A 14234-nucleotide genomic window follows, 5' to 3' on the forward strand; every position below is an offset into this window, starting at 1 on the left:
GCTGGGAATTGAACTCAGGACCTCTGGAAGAGCAGGCAATGCTCTTAACCGCTGAGCCATCTCTCCAGCTCCCTCTTTTTATCTTTCTTAATCTGTCTTGTTTTTCGAGACAGGGTTTCTCTGTGAAACAGTTCTAGCTGTCCTGCAACTCCCTTTGGAGACCAGACTGGCCTTGAATTCACATAGATCCTCCTGCCTCTGCCTCCCTAGTGCTGGACTTAAGGGTGTGTGCCACACCAAACTTTGTTTCTTTAACTTATTATTGGTGTATGTTTAATGTGTGTGTGGTCATGCACAGTGTACAGGGAGTTAGTTGGCTCTTTCCACCATGTGATCCAGGGATCACACTCAGGTTACTGGGCAGCCTCTCACCTGCTGAACCATCTCAACAGTCCCTCATTTGTTATTTCATGTTACTGCCTGACCTCCAACTTCTGGTGTTCAGTGGTCCTCCTGCCTCAGCTTCCTGAGCAGCTGGCATGACAGGTATATTCCACCATATCTGGCTTAGATTTCAAATGTAAACAGGTGGCCAGAAAAGGCATCCTTGGGGGGGTGTGGGGGGGGAGAGATTTGAGAGGCTGGGGGGAGGGCTTGGTTAGTAAAGTGCTTGCTTTGCAAAATGAATATCTGAGTTCAGGCTCCAGAACCCACGGAAAAAAGAGAAGCATGGTGGCATGCATCCCTGTGCAGGGACCACAGAGACAGGTGGAGCTATGGATCTTGCTGCCCAGTCAGCCCACTTAGGGAGCCTTGGGACAAATGAGAGACTCCGTTTCAAAACACTCAAGGTGAAGGGCTCTTGAGCTGCAACAGTTGCAACTGACTCTAGGCTCCACAGGTTTGATGACACACACACACACACACATATGCCCTCCCCCCCCCCCGCCACACACACACACAAATAAATACATGTTAAAAAGAAAAAAGATTGGCAGGGAGCTAGAAATGGAGAGAATGGACCCTGAAGCTCAGGGGCAGGAGAAAGATTTCAGACTGTGCAACTGAAGAAGACTGAAGCATCTTTGGCAGGCAGAAGTTAGATCCTGAGAACAGCATGGCTGGAGGGAGTGGCACAGACAGGGATGATTGGCTGTAGGTGGCCAGGGAAGTAAAGGCGATGTGGGCAGAGCTTATCAGCATTTAATGGCCCTGCTTTTACCTTCACTGGGATAGGAATGATTGTGTCACAGTGAACTGAATTTAAATATGAGCTCCGACATTTGCTAGCAGTGCAACCCTGGGCAAGTCTCTATCTCTCTCCCAGTGCTAGAATTACAAGTGTGCACCACCAGGCACTGAGACAGGTTTTCTCAGTGTAGCATTGGCTGTCCTGGAAAAAACGCTGTAGTCCAGGCTGGCCTCGAACTCACAGAGATCCACTAGCTTCTGCCCCCAAGTGTGAACCATCACTGCATGGCATATGCCCTTATCATTGCCCAATTTTTTTTCAAATTAAAGATTTATTTATTATGTATATTGTGTTCAGCCTGCATGTATGCCTGCAGACCATAAGAGGGTGCCAAATCTCATTATGGATGGTTGTGAGTTACCATGTGGTTGCTGGGAATTGAACTCAGGACCTTTGGAAGAGCAGGCAGTGCTCTTAAGAGCGGAGCCATCTCTCCAGCCCCATCATATAAAAGAAGAAAAAGCACCTCGATGGCCTCAGCCACCCAAGGCAAAAATCTGAACAATTCTGACTTGGGCTTCTCTTCCCTCTCCCCACCCGCTGGTCATTAGCCATTCTATCTCCCCCTCATTGTTGCAGATGGTTGTGAGCCACCATGTGGTTGCTGGGAATTGAACTCAGAACCTCTGGAAGATCAGCCAGTGTTTTCAACCTCTGAGTCATCTCTCCAGCCTCCTATTGGTTATTTTGTTGTTGTTGTTGTTGTTTGTTTGTTTTGTTTTGTTTTAGTCTACTCTTTTGGCTCTTTGGGTGGCCTGCCACCCAGCTCCCAAATAATTACATGGATTCTTATTATTATTTATAAATTCCCAGCCTTAGCTTGACTTGTTTCTAGTCAGATTTTCTTAATTTAAATTTTCCCATCTATCTTTTGCCCTGGGCTCTTACCTTTCTTTACTGCTTACTCCATAACTTACCGTGTAGCTGGGTGCCTGGCCCCTGATGCTCTCCTTTCCTCCTCCTTCGTCTCCTCCAGATTTTTCCTGCTATTTATTCTCTCCTGCCTGCCAGTCCTGCCTAGCCTTTCTCCTGCCTTGCTATTATTAGACCAACCAAGTGTTTTAGACAGGCAAAGTAACACAGCTTCACAGAGTGAAACAAACACAACATAAAAGAATACAACATATCTTTGTGTCATTAAACAAGTGTTCCACAGCATGAACAAATGTAACATCTTTAATATTCTACAATTAGTATTATAGTACTCAGGATCAAGCCTAGGGCCTCAGGTATGAAGCAAAAAGCCCTGTATGCCGGGCAGTGGTGGCGCACGCCTTTAATCCCAGCCCTCGGGAGGCAGAGGCAGGTGGATCTTTGTGAGTTCGAGACCAGCCTGGTCTACAAGAGCTAGTTCCAGGACAGGCTCCAAAACCACAGAGAAACCCTGTCTCGAAAAACCAAAAAAAAAAAAAAAAAAAAAAAAAAAAAAAAAAAAAAAAACCCTGTACCACTGAGCTCTTTCTGTCTTTCTCTCTCTTTTTCGAGACAGAATTTCTCTGTGCAGCTCTGGCTCTCCTGGAACTCACTCTATTCTATAGACCAGTCTGGTGCTGAACTTGGAGATCCACCTGCCTCTGCCTCTCAAGTGCTGGGATTAAAGGCATGTGCCACCACCACCTGGCCGATACTTCATTTCTTTTTTTTTTTTTTTTTTTTTTTTTTTTTGGTTTTTCGAGACAGGGTTTCTTTGTAGTTTTGGAGCCTGTCCTGGAACTAGCTCTTGTAGACCAGGCTGGTCTTGAACTCACAGAGATCCACCTGCCTCTGCCTCCCAAGTGCTGGGATTAAAGGCGTGCGCCACCATCGCCCGGCTGATACTTCATTTCTTTTTTTTTTTTTTTTTTTTTTTGGTTTTTCGAGACAGGGTTTCTCTGTGGTTTTGGAGCCTGTCCTGGAACTAGCTCTTGTAGACCAGGCTGGTCTCGAACTCACAGAGATCCGCCTGCCTCTGCCTCCCGAGTGCTGGGATTAAAGGCGTGCGCCACCGCCGCCCGGCGATACTTCATTTCTTGATATTGTCTTAAATTTTGCATTCCAAGTGAGTATTATAAACAATGGTGCAGATAAATTCCTACACTAAACTAGGTCATTCTATGAATAGAATGAAAGATTTATTAGAGATCAAACAGTCAAGATTATGGGGGGAGCAGAAAGAAGAGCAAAGATGGAGAAAAGCAAGCAAATTTTATATGACAGTTGGCAGGGTTGGGATCTGAGCTGACAAAGGTACTCTATGTGCTTGGCGTATGTACAGAGTTCGATAAGTACTTGTTAAACTTCAAATCTCCATTTATTTATTGAATGTGTATGTGTGTGTGCCTGAATGAATTAATGTGCACCATATATGTCCTGTATAGATCCCATAGATGACGGTGTCAGATCCTTTGGAACTAGAGGGTTGTGAGTAACTTGATACAAGTGTTGGGAACTGAATCCAGGTCCTCTGCAAGAGCAGCAAGTGCTCTCAACCACTTGGCCATCTTCCCAGCCCCTATTTATTTAATTTAGCTCGTTTATATTTGTGCGTTATGAGTGTTTTGCCTGTGTGTATGTGTGTGCGCCATATGGATGGAGTGCCTGAGGAGGGCAGAAAAGGATCGGTTGGAAGAGGAATTTCAGATGACTGAGTGGGTGTTGGGGAACTCTGCAAGAGCAGCAAGAGCTCTTAACTGCTGAGCCACCTCTTTAGCCCCTTTTTATTTATTTTTGAGAAGTCTCACAATGTTGTTTAAGTCTTGAACAGCTCTGCTGGAGAGATCCTTACCTTCTGAGGGTTTCAGAATCATACTTGCCTGGTCCCCTGTGTTTAAAGTTGAGGTCGGGACAATAAATTGAACGTTTGTTGTTGTTCCGTATTCAACTTACAGCCTTGCACATGCAGGGAAGGCTCTAGCACTGAGCTATTTCTCCAGACTCTTGAAAACACACAAAATATTAAGAGTTACTACTGAGGTCCATAATGGCACAATGCTATGCTTAGCTGGGGTGCGCATCGTCACTTCGTCACCTTCAGGTATCTCATAGAGTGTCTCCGATTTAAAATATACACTTCTTTTCCAATGCGACTCTTACCCTCCTCGCTCCCCCCAGTGGCTGAGTTCACAATTTAAATACAGTATCCAATCAGTTTCGAGAGATCCAATCGAAACATTCAGGTAGTCGAAGCCGGGGGAAGGAAAAAAACCCAACTAATCCTAGAGCTGTCCTATGACGTAAGCCTTGCAGCTACCTCCCAGTGCACCACTCTTTAATAGGACCCCATCACAGCGCAGCAATGCACTTTTGCACATGCGTTCTTGTCCGCCGGTGCCAGAAGGCGGACGCCTTCCTTATCCTCTCGGCACCCGTACTTCTCCGGCTTCAGTGGCGAGGTTTCCTGTCCATCAGCTTCCTGTCGGAAGTGTGGAAGGCAGTCTGTACGGAGTTTTGGCTGGGCCCTCGCCGGCGAGATTTGGGTATTTTGGGAATACGGCTTGCGAGTGTGCACGCGTGGATTTACTTCCAGCTTTGCGAAGAGCTGCAGCGTGCACGGAGCCGTGTTGCTAGTGTAAGTGCACACGTGCCCGGGATCTCCGCGTGGGAGGACCGGTGCAGTCACTTGAACTTCACGATTCCCGCCTGACTCATTTGAAAAGACGTTCTAGTCGGACCGCCACGAGTACCCTGGCGCCTCCCCTTGAGTCTCCGTGGCGTCCGCCTTAGAATGATGGGTAGACGAGGTCCCTAGGTCGGATTTTTTTTTTTTTTTTTTTTTTTTTTTTTTGTGATTCCCTGGCTGGCTGGAACTTGCTTTGTAGACCAGCCTGGCCTCGAACTTGTAGCTGTCTTCCGACCTCAGCTCCCGAGTATTGAGATTACGGATGTGCCCCAACACGGCCAGCTTTTATTTATTTGTTTTGAAACGGGGCCTCTCTGTTTAGCCCAAGGTGTCTTCACCTTTTTTTGAATTTAGTTGTATGTCAGTTGTTTCATTTGAGCCACGTAGCTGGGGGAGGAGGGCTGAGTGGTTAAATGCCCCTGGTCTTATTTAAAAAGAGACAGACAGTAGGTTCCCGAACAAGAGGTTGCACAGCTGCCTCAAGATTACAGAGGATGAGCCGGGCGGTGGTGGCGCACGCCTTTAATCCCAGCACTTGGGAGGCAGAGACAGGTGGATCTCTGTGAGTTCGAGGCCAGCCTGGTCTACAGAGTGAGTTCTAGTTCAGTCTCCAAAGCTACATAGAGAAACCCCGTCTTGAAAGAACAAACAGAAAAACAATAAAGAAAGAAGAGCCAAAAAAAAAAAAGATGTTCGAAGTTCTGAATGAACAGGTCTTGATTTCAAGGCAGGTGGGACAGCAAACGTGTTGGGCCACACTACCAACGACTCCAGCATAAGGACGAATCTGACTCTTCCAGGTGTGTCCCGTGCTTAGCCGATTGGAAGATCTGTTTCCAGTTTTCTCGTCTGGAGCCAAATCAGAGACATCATGGAGGCCCCTCCAGTCACCATGATGCCAGTCACTGGGGGCACCATTAACATGATGGAGTACCTTCTGCAGGGTAAGTGAGCCGGGAGCCTGCGTTGCTCCGCTCAGAGGAAGTTGAGGTAAAGTTAACAAAGACAGCTACACAATTTCTATCGCCTATGTTTGAAAGGAGGTAGTGCGGGAATGATTCAGAGGCCAGGAATTCACCAAGTAGACCAGGCTGGCCTCAGGTGCCTGCGGGTTTACAGATGTGCAAAACACTTGCTTATTCTTGTTTTTGTTTTTCAATACAAGGTTTCACTGTGTAGCACTGGCTGTCCTGGAACTCCATCTGTAGACCAGGCTGTCCTCGAACTCAGAGATTCCCCTGTCTCTTGAGTCCTAGTACTGGGATTAAAGACATGGCCCACCACAACCTGTTTCGTTTATTTTCTTTCATCTTGAAAAATTAAGTGGCTGGAGAGATGGCTCAGTGGTTAAGAGCATTGCCTGCTCTTCCAAAGGTCCTGAGTTCAATTCCCAGCAACCACATGGTGGCTCACAACCATCTGTAATGAGGTCTGGTGTCCTCTTCTGGCCTGCAGTCATACACACAGACAGAATACTGAGAATAATGTATACATAATAAATATATATATATATATATATATATATATATATATATATATATATATATATATATATATATTTTTAGGTTTTCAAGACAAGGTTTCTCTGTAGCTTTGGAGCCTGTCCTGGCACTAGCTCTTGTAGACCAGGCTGGCCTCGAACTCACAGAGATCCGCCTGCCTCTGCCTCCCGAGTGCTGGGATTAAAGGCGTGCGCCACCACCGCCCGGCCCCTAAATAAATTTTTTTTTTTTTTTTTTTTTTTTGGTTTTTCGAGACAGGGTTTCTCTGTGGCTTTGGAGCCTGTCCTGGAACTAGCTCTGTAGACCAGGCTGGTCTCGAACTCACAGAGATCCGCCTGCCTCTGCCTCCCGAGTGCTGGGCGCCACCATCGCCCGGCAATAAATATTTTTTTTAAAAAAAAAAAGAAGAGCTGACGAGAGGCCAAGGAGAATGGCACAGGAACTTTCATCTGGCGATGGATCGAGAGAGAGACAGAGACCCAATTTGGATCAACCGTCTGAGCTCTTAAGGTCCAAATGAGGAGCAGAAGGAGGGAGAACATGAGCAAGGAAATCAGGACCACGAGGGGTGCACCCACCCACTGTGACAGTGGAACTGATCTATTGGGAGCTCTCCAAGGCCAGCTGGACTGGGACTGAATAAGCATGGGTTGAAACTGGACTCTCTGAACAAGGCGGACAATGAAGGCTGATGAGAAGCCAAGGACAATGGCACTAGGTTTCGATCCTAATACATGAACTGGCTTTGTGGGAGCGTAGCCTGTTTGGATGCTCACCTTCCTGGACCTAGATAGAAGTGGGAGGACCTTGGTCTTCATGTAGAGCAGGGAATTTGGACTGCTCTTCAGTATCGAGAGGGAGGGGGAGTGGACTAGGGGGAGGAGAAGTGGAGTGGGGATAGGGGGAGGGGAACAGGGGGAGGGGGCAATATGTGGGAGGAGGGGGAGGGAAATGGGAAACGGGGAGCAGTTGGAAATTTTAAGTAAAAAAGAATAAAAAAAAAAAGAAAAATTAAGGCTCAGTAGCCGTTATTTCTTCTCCCTCTCCTCCCTAGCCCTTCCCACTCACCTTCCCACTTTGTTTCCTATATTGGCTGCCTAATGTCCCATAGAAGCGAAATAACTGGTTTTGTGACTGGTTTCCTTCACCCAGCATTATGGCCTATGACAAAATTTACATTTTTTTGAAATTATGATAAACTGCCAGGTGTGGTCACACCTTTAATTCCAGCACTCTGGAGGCAGAAGCGGGTGGTTCTCATGATACTGAGGCCATTTTTGTCTTTTTTTTTTTTTTTTTTGGTTTTTCGAGACAGGGTTTCTCTGTGACTTTGGAGCCTGTCCTGGAACTAGCTCTTGTAGACCAGGCTGGTCTCGAATTCACAGAGATCCACCTGCCTCTGCCTCCCAAGTGCTGGGATTAAAGGCGTGCGCCACCACCGCCCCATTTTTGTCTTCATAGTGAGCTCCAGGACAGCCAGGGCTACAAAGAGAGACCCTGTTTCCAAAATTGTGTGTGTGTGAAACTATTTGTGACAGTTCATGTCTGTAGTACCAGCAGTTAGGAGGTTGAGATGTGAGAATTGCTGAGTTCAGGGCTAACCTGAGCTACATGGTAAGTTCTAGGGCCTTAAAACATCTTGGGCGAGACCTTGCCTTTAAAAATAAATAGGTTTTTGGGGGAGCACAGGATTTTGTGTGATATTGAACCTAGGGCTTTAAATATTCAAGGCAAGTGATCTGCCACTGAGTTATATCATAGCCCTTTTTAAAACTGTTGAGAAAATCTCAATTACCCAGACTGGTCTTGAATTTGCTATTTAGCGCAGACAAGCCCTGACCATGCTTTGTTTTTGCTTTGGACTCCTTATTGGCTAGAATTGCAGGCCTGGACCACCAGGTTCTGGTGAGTCTGTTTTTCTTTCTTTTTTCTTTTTTTTTTTTTTAAATATTTATTTATTTATTATGTATACAATATTCTGTCTGTATGCCTGCAGACCAACAGAGGGCATCAGACCCCATTACAGATGGTTGTGAGCCACCATGTGATTGCTGGGAATTGAATTCAGGACCTTTGGAAGAGCAGGCAGTGCTCTTAACCTCTGAGCCATCTCTCCAGCCCCAAGTCTGTTTTTCTAAATTTCTGCTCTGTACCAAGTATCTTAAGTGTTAAATCTACTTAATTGAATCTTTTAGGGGGGTGATTTGTTGTTTGTTTGATTGATTTTGGTTTTTAAGACAGGGTTGGGCTGGAGAGATGGCTCAGTGGTTAAGAGCACTGACTGCTCTTCCACAGCTTCCGAGTTCAGTTCCCAGCAACCACATGGTGGCTCACAACCATCTCTAGTGGAATCTGATGCTCTCTTCTGTCTTAAAGGTGTCCATGCAGATAAAGCACTCATATACATAACATATATAAATTAATCTTTTAAAAAGAAAAAGAAAAGACAGGGTCTTAGCTGGGTGGTGGTGGTGCACACCTTTAATCCCAGCACTCAGGAGGCAGAGACAGGCGGATATCTGTGAGTTCGAGGCCAGCCTGATTACAGAGTGAGTTCCAGGACAACCTGTAGTGTTTAACAGAGAAACCCTTTCTCAAACTATCTCCACCTCCACCCCCCCAAAAAGAAAGCGTTTATTGCAGGCTTGCTCACAGTTTCAGAGGGTTGGTTCATGATCATCATGGCGGGGAGCATGGCAGCAAGCAGGTAGGTACTGGAGCAGTAGCTGAGAGCTACAGCCTGATCTGCTGGCAGAGACACTGGGTCTGGCGTGGGCTTTTCAAAACTCAGAACCCTGAGAATCCACTCCCAGTGACATATCTCCTCCAACAAATACATGCTTCCTAATCTTTCCCTAACCTGTCCATCAACTAGGGTCTAGACTTTGTAATATAAGAGCCTGTGGGGGCCATTCTCACTCCAGCCACCAAAGGGCAATTGCTCCAAAGCCTGAGTTCAATCTGTAGGACCCGCATGGTGGAGGGAGAGAACCGTAGAATCCCATGGATTGTTCATAGGAAACAGTGAACAGAACTCCTTCCTTCCTTCTTCCTTCCTTCCTTCCTTCCTTCCTTCCTTCCTTCCTTCCTTCCTTCCTTCCTTCCTTCCTTCCTTCCTTTTGTTTTTGTTTTTTGAGACAGTGTTTCTCTGTAGCTTTGGAGCCTGTCCTGGAGCTGGAACTAGCTCTTGTAGACCAGGCTGGCCTCAAACTCACAGAGATCCACCTGTCTCTGTCTCCTGAGTTCTGGGATTAAAGGCCTATGCCACTACCACCCAGCTTAACTATTTCTTTTGTGTGTGTTTTATCTTTTGTTAGTTTCAAGACCTTTAGTGAAAGCCGGGGCTCATTGTCTTTTCTCCTCTTCAGGAAGTGTCTTAGACCACAGTTTGGAAAGTCTCATTCATCGCCTTCGTGGTTTGTGTGACAACATGGAGCCCGAGACTTTCCTTGATCACGAGATGGTATTCCTCCTGAAGGGCCAGCAGGCCAGCCCGTTCGTTCTAAGGGCCCGGCGCTCCATGGACAGGGCAGGAGCACCCTGGCACCTGCGTTACCTGGGACAGCCAGAAATGGGAGACAAGAACCGCCACGCCTTGGTGCGCAACTGTGTGGACATTGCCACATCTGAGAACCTCACGGACTTCTTGATGGAAATGGGCTTCCGTATGGACCATGAGTTTGTTGCTAAAGGGCACTTGTTCCGTAAGGGCATCATGAAGATTGTGGTGTACAAGATTTTCCGAATCCTGGTCCCAGGGAACACAGATAGCACAGAGGCCCTGTCGCTCTCCTATCTTGTGGAATTGAGTGTTGTCGCACCAGCTGGTCAGGACATGGTCTCTGACGACATGAGGAATTTTGCCGAGCAGCTCAAACCTCTGGTTCACCTGGAAAAAATAGACCCCAAAAGGCTTATGTGATTAAGAAAAGTCTGTCCATCTTTGAGGTCTGTCCTCACCTGGTAGGCTGCTGCCAGTCAGGCAGACTCCCTTCGAGAACCTGGGTGGTGAGAGTTTGGTTCCTTTGAACTGTTTCCTTCATTCGGTAATTTTGTTGTTTTGTGTTGTTTTTTTGGTGACAGGGTCTTACCTTGTAGCCCTAGCTCACCTGGAATTTGACTATATCACTAGCTAGCCTGGAACTCAGGTCCCCTGCATGTCCATCTAAGTGCCTGTGTTAAAGGCTGCCCTTACTGACCCAACTGTGTCTTCTCCTTGGCGGTCTCTGCTGATTAAAGGCTCAAGATAACATGGAGATTTCTTCAAGTCCTCCCTTGGCTCAAAGAGAGGGAAGTGGACTAAATTAGCTTTTCAGAGGAAAATGTCAAAAACAACTCCAATCATTGTTTTGCCCTTTGTTGTTGTTTTTTTTTTATAAAAGTATTTTCTTACTCTGTTATTTATTTTTTGTTTTGTTTATAAGTTTTTATTTGTCTTGTTTTGCCATTTATATATAAGGTTTGTAACAGCGTTGTGAGCTGGCATTGTATAGTAATAAAGACAGGAAAGAAACAATTTCTGATCCTTATTCTTAACTTTTTATTATTATTATTACTTAGCTTCTTAGCTGTTTACCAATATATCACTATTATCGTGTGTGATGTGTATGGGCACACCTACCTGTGGAGGGCCAGAGGCTTCTCCAGGACTCACGTGGTAGAAACCCGGCTCCTGCAAGTTGTTGTCCTCTCTCTCCGTCAGGCGTGAGTGCTGCTCCTTCACATGTGCACACCCACACCCTAAAGAAATGTATGAAGAAATGGTTAAGTAGCCACTGCCAGGAGAGATGGTTTAGCTGTTAAAGAGCACCGACTGCTCTTGCAGAGAGGACCCAGGCTCAATTCCCAACACCCACTTGCTGTAACTCCAGTTCTAGAGAATGTAATGCCCACATTTGAACTGCGCAGGCATCAGGCACACATAAAGTACACAGACGTACGTGCAGGCAAAACACCCATCCACATAAGTAAATCTTAAATAGGTGGGGGGTGGAGCTCATAGTCCCAGATTTGATGAGGTCAGAATGTGAATTCATATAGTTTTCTTTTTTTCCCCTCAGGAAAACTTTTGGTCTTTTTTATTTTTATTTTTTTAATTTTATTTTGTTTTGTCAAGACCTGACTTGAGATCCAGGCACCAGCTAGCTGGAGGTGGCTGGCTTCTATGTCGCCAGTGCTGGGGCGCTGAGAGGCAGGCCGGTCTAGATGAACCCGAGCTCCAGGTTCAGTAGGAGAACTTGTGTGGGAAGGAAAAGTAGATAAAGGTCCTTGCTGCCAGGCCTAACAACCTGGATCCCCCACATGGTCAGAGTGCAGAACCAACCTCTGGCAGCTGCCTCTGACATCCACATGTGCACATGTAAGACCTAAGTAAGTACATGTGATATAAAATCATCACCAAGCAGATGAGCCAACAGTGAGTTTCATTAGGGTTGTTTGTAGGATCCTGAGTTAAGACAGTCTATAGAGCGAGTTCCAGGATGGCCAGGGCTACACAGAGAAACCCTGTCTCAAAAAAATAAAACAATAAGCAATGAAAAGCAGTGGCTAAAGAAAACTATTATTTCTATTTTAGTATATATCTTTACTTACTTTTTATTTTATAGTATATATTTTAAAGATTGATTTTATTGCATGTGTATGGGAATTTTGCCTCCGTGTATGTCTGTGAGCCCCATGTGTATGATGCCCATAAAGGCAGAAGAGAGTGTCAGAGTTACATATGGTCATTAGCCGCCAGGTGGAATCAAACTTTAGGGTTTCCCATCAAGACTTAGATGGGAAGCCGGGCGGTGGTGGCGCACTCCTTTAATCCCAGCACTCGGGAGGCAGAGGCAGGCGGATCTCTGTGAGTTCGAGACCAGCCTGGTCTACAAGAGCTAGTTCCAGGACAGGCTCCAAAACCACAGAGAAACCCTGTCTCGAAAAACCAAAAAAAAAAAAAAAAAAAAAAAAAAAAAAAGACTTAGATGGGAAAGAGCAAAGATAGGCTTTTTGAGTAAAATCTCAGAAAATCCTGCAGGTAGGTGTAACAGCGGCGGTTGCAAGCCACTGCCCTTATACTGTGGTTGGAAGTGTTTTTGCAACTTTTGTTTTTTTCCCTAGCCATGCATGGGAAAAAATCCCGGCATTCAGGAGGCAGAGGCAGGAGGATCTCTGACTTCAAGACCAGCCTGATCTGCAGAGTGAGTTCTAGGACAACCAGGGGCTACACAGAGAAGTCCTGTCTCAAAAACCCAGAATTCAAAACAAAAAAAAATGGGTATGCCACCATGCCTGGCCATAACTCACTTTGGATCTTACTCTGTCTTTCAAAGTATTATACGAGGGAGGGTATAGCTCAGTGGTAGACTGCTTGGCGCACGCGCAAGGCCCTAGGTTCCACCACCAGTCCCACTCAGATACAAAAACTTGCACAAACTGTCAGGCCAGGCACAGTTTGCCCTCATTTGTCCCAGCTGAAGTATAAGGATCATTTGAGCCCAGGAATTTAAGACCCAGTTGGTGGTGGTGGTACATGCCTTTAAGCCCATTATTCAAGAGGTGCATGCCTTTAATCCTAGCATTCAAGAGATAAAAGCAGGCAAATTTCTGTGAGTTTGAGGTCAGCTTGGTCTACAGAGTTGAGTTCCAGGATAGCGAGGGCTACTTAGAGAGATTCTGTCTAAAAAAAGAAAGATAATAATAAATACAAATACATTTAATAACATTGTAATGTTATTAAATAATAGCATTACAATGTAGTGTATATTCATATATAGTATATGTATTTTGCAAGGTCTTGTTCCAAGGAAAGAAAAGGAAGAAGGGCAGGGAAGGGATGAAGAAGCAGAGGAGGAAGAGTGGGGGGGGGGTGAGACGGGAAGATAGACACCTGCTGCTAAGCCTGAGAACCTGAGCGTGATAACGGGGACTCGCACAGTGCAGAGAGAGCCTCGATTCCCACAAGTTGTCCTCTGACCTCCACATGTATGCCCTAGCATACAGACGCATGCAATAAAGACAATGTAAAAGAGAGACTCCTAACCAGAATGATGTGCACCTCTCTAATTCCATAATTCCATCTGAAGCAGGAGGCTGGACTGCAAATTTGAGGCCCGTCTGGAACACATAGGAAGTGTTCCTCATCCAGGCATAGTGGCCCATGGCTTTCATCCCAGCACTCGGGAGGCCGGGATTAAATCTCCTGAGTGCAAAGCCAACCTGGTCTACAGAGAGAGTTCTAGGATGGCCAGGGCTACACAGAGAAACCCTGTCTTGATAAATCAAATAAATAAATAGATAAATAAATAAAAGAGAGAGAGAGAGAAGAGGCATCCCTCCATGATCTTTGCTTTTGTTCCTGCCTCTAAGTTCCTGCCCCGATGTCGTCAGTGAAGGGCTGTGACCTGGGGTTGTGGGCTGAAATATGCCTTTCACTCACCAAGTTGTCTTTGGTCACGTTGTTTAGCACAGCAACAGGAAGCAAGTTAGCACGTGCTGTTACAGTGTGTTAGGGCGATGATTCAGGCACTGCTCCATATTGGTCAGCCTCTCTGCTGTTTCTAGACTGTTCCTTCTCTGTCCAGGTTGGCCTTGAACTTGAGGCAGTCCTTCCTCTTTAGCCCCTAGGGTGCCGTGATCACAGGCTTGAACACTACGTCCAGCCCAGAGTGCCGTGATCACTACTACATCCAGCCTTAAATTATACTTTCATTCTCTCTCCCTTATAACCACAAAGTTGGATTTATTTTTGTTTGCTGCTGGTTTTATTCTGAGGAAGGGGCTCATGAAACCCAGTCTGGGCCTCATGCTTCCGAGGTAGTAAGACTGGCCTTGAGCTCACCAGAGATCCACTTCCATCTCTGGAGTGCTGGGATTAAAGGCATGCACCACCATGCCAAGCCTCGTTTCTTTCTTTTTTTTTTTTTTTTTTTTTTGGTTTTTCAAAACAGGGTTTCTC

The 14234-nt window shown here is 46.0% G+C and overlaps 1 protein-coding gene across 1 annotated transcript; it reads left to right on the forward strand.

Moving 5' to 3' along the window:
- Positions 1-4600: 4600 nt before the first annotated feature.
- Positions 4601-10801, forward strand: Med18 (mediator complex subunit 18). The gene is made up of 3 exons (XM_057783742.1): positions 4601-4739; positions 5591-5734; positions 9661-10801. The coding sequence occupies exons 2-3, from the start codon at positions 5662-5664 to the stop codon at positions 10212-10214; spliced, it is 627 nt and encodes a 208-aa protein (XP_057639725.1). The 5' UTR covers positions 4601-4739; positions 5591-5661; the 3' UTR covers positions 10215-10801.
- Positions 10802-14234: the final 3433 nt, after the last annotated feature.

Source organism: Chionomys nivalis, chromosome 11 (genome assembly GCF_950005125.1).
Source record: "Chionomys nivalis chromosome 11, mChiNiv1.1, whole genome shotgun sequence".
Classification (NCBI taxonomy): domain Eukaryota; kingdom Metazoa; phylum Chordata; class Mammalia; order Rodentia; family Cricetidae; genus Chionomys; species Chionomys nivalis.

Coding starts and splice junctions, on each gene's coding strand:
- Med18 (XM_057783742.1), top strand. CDS start 5,662: ATGGAGGCCCCTCCAGTCACCATGATGCCAGTCACTGGGGGCACCATT. Junction 5,735..9,660: donor GATGGAGTACCTTCTGCAGG/GTAAGTGAGCCG, acceptor TCTCCTCTTCAG/GAAGTGTCTTAGACCACAGT.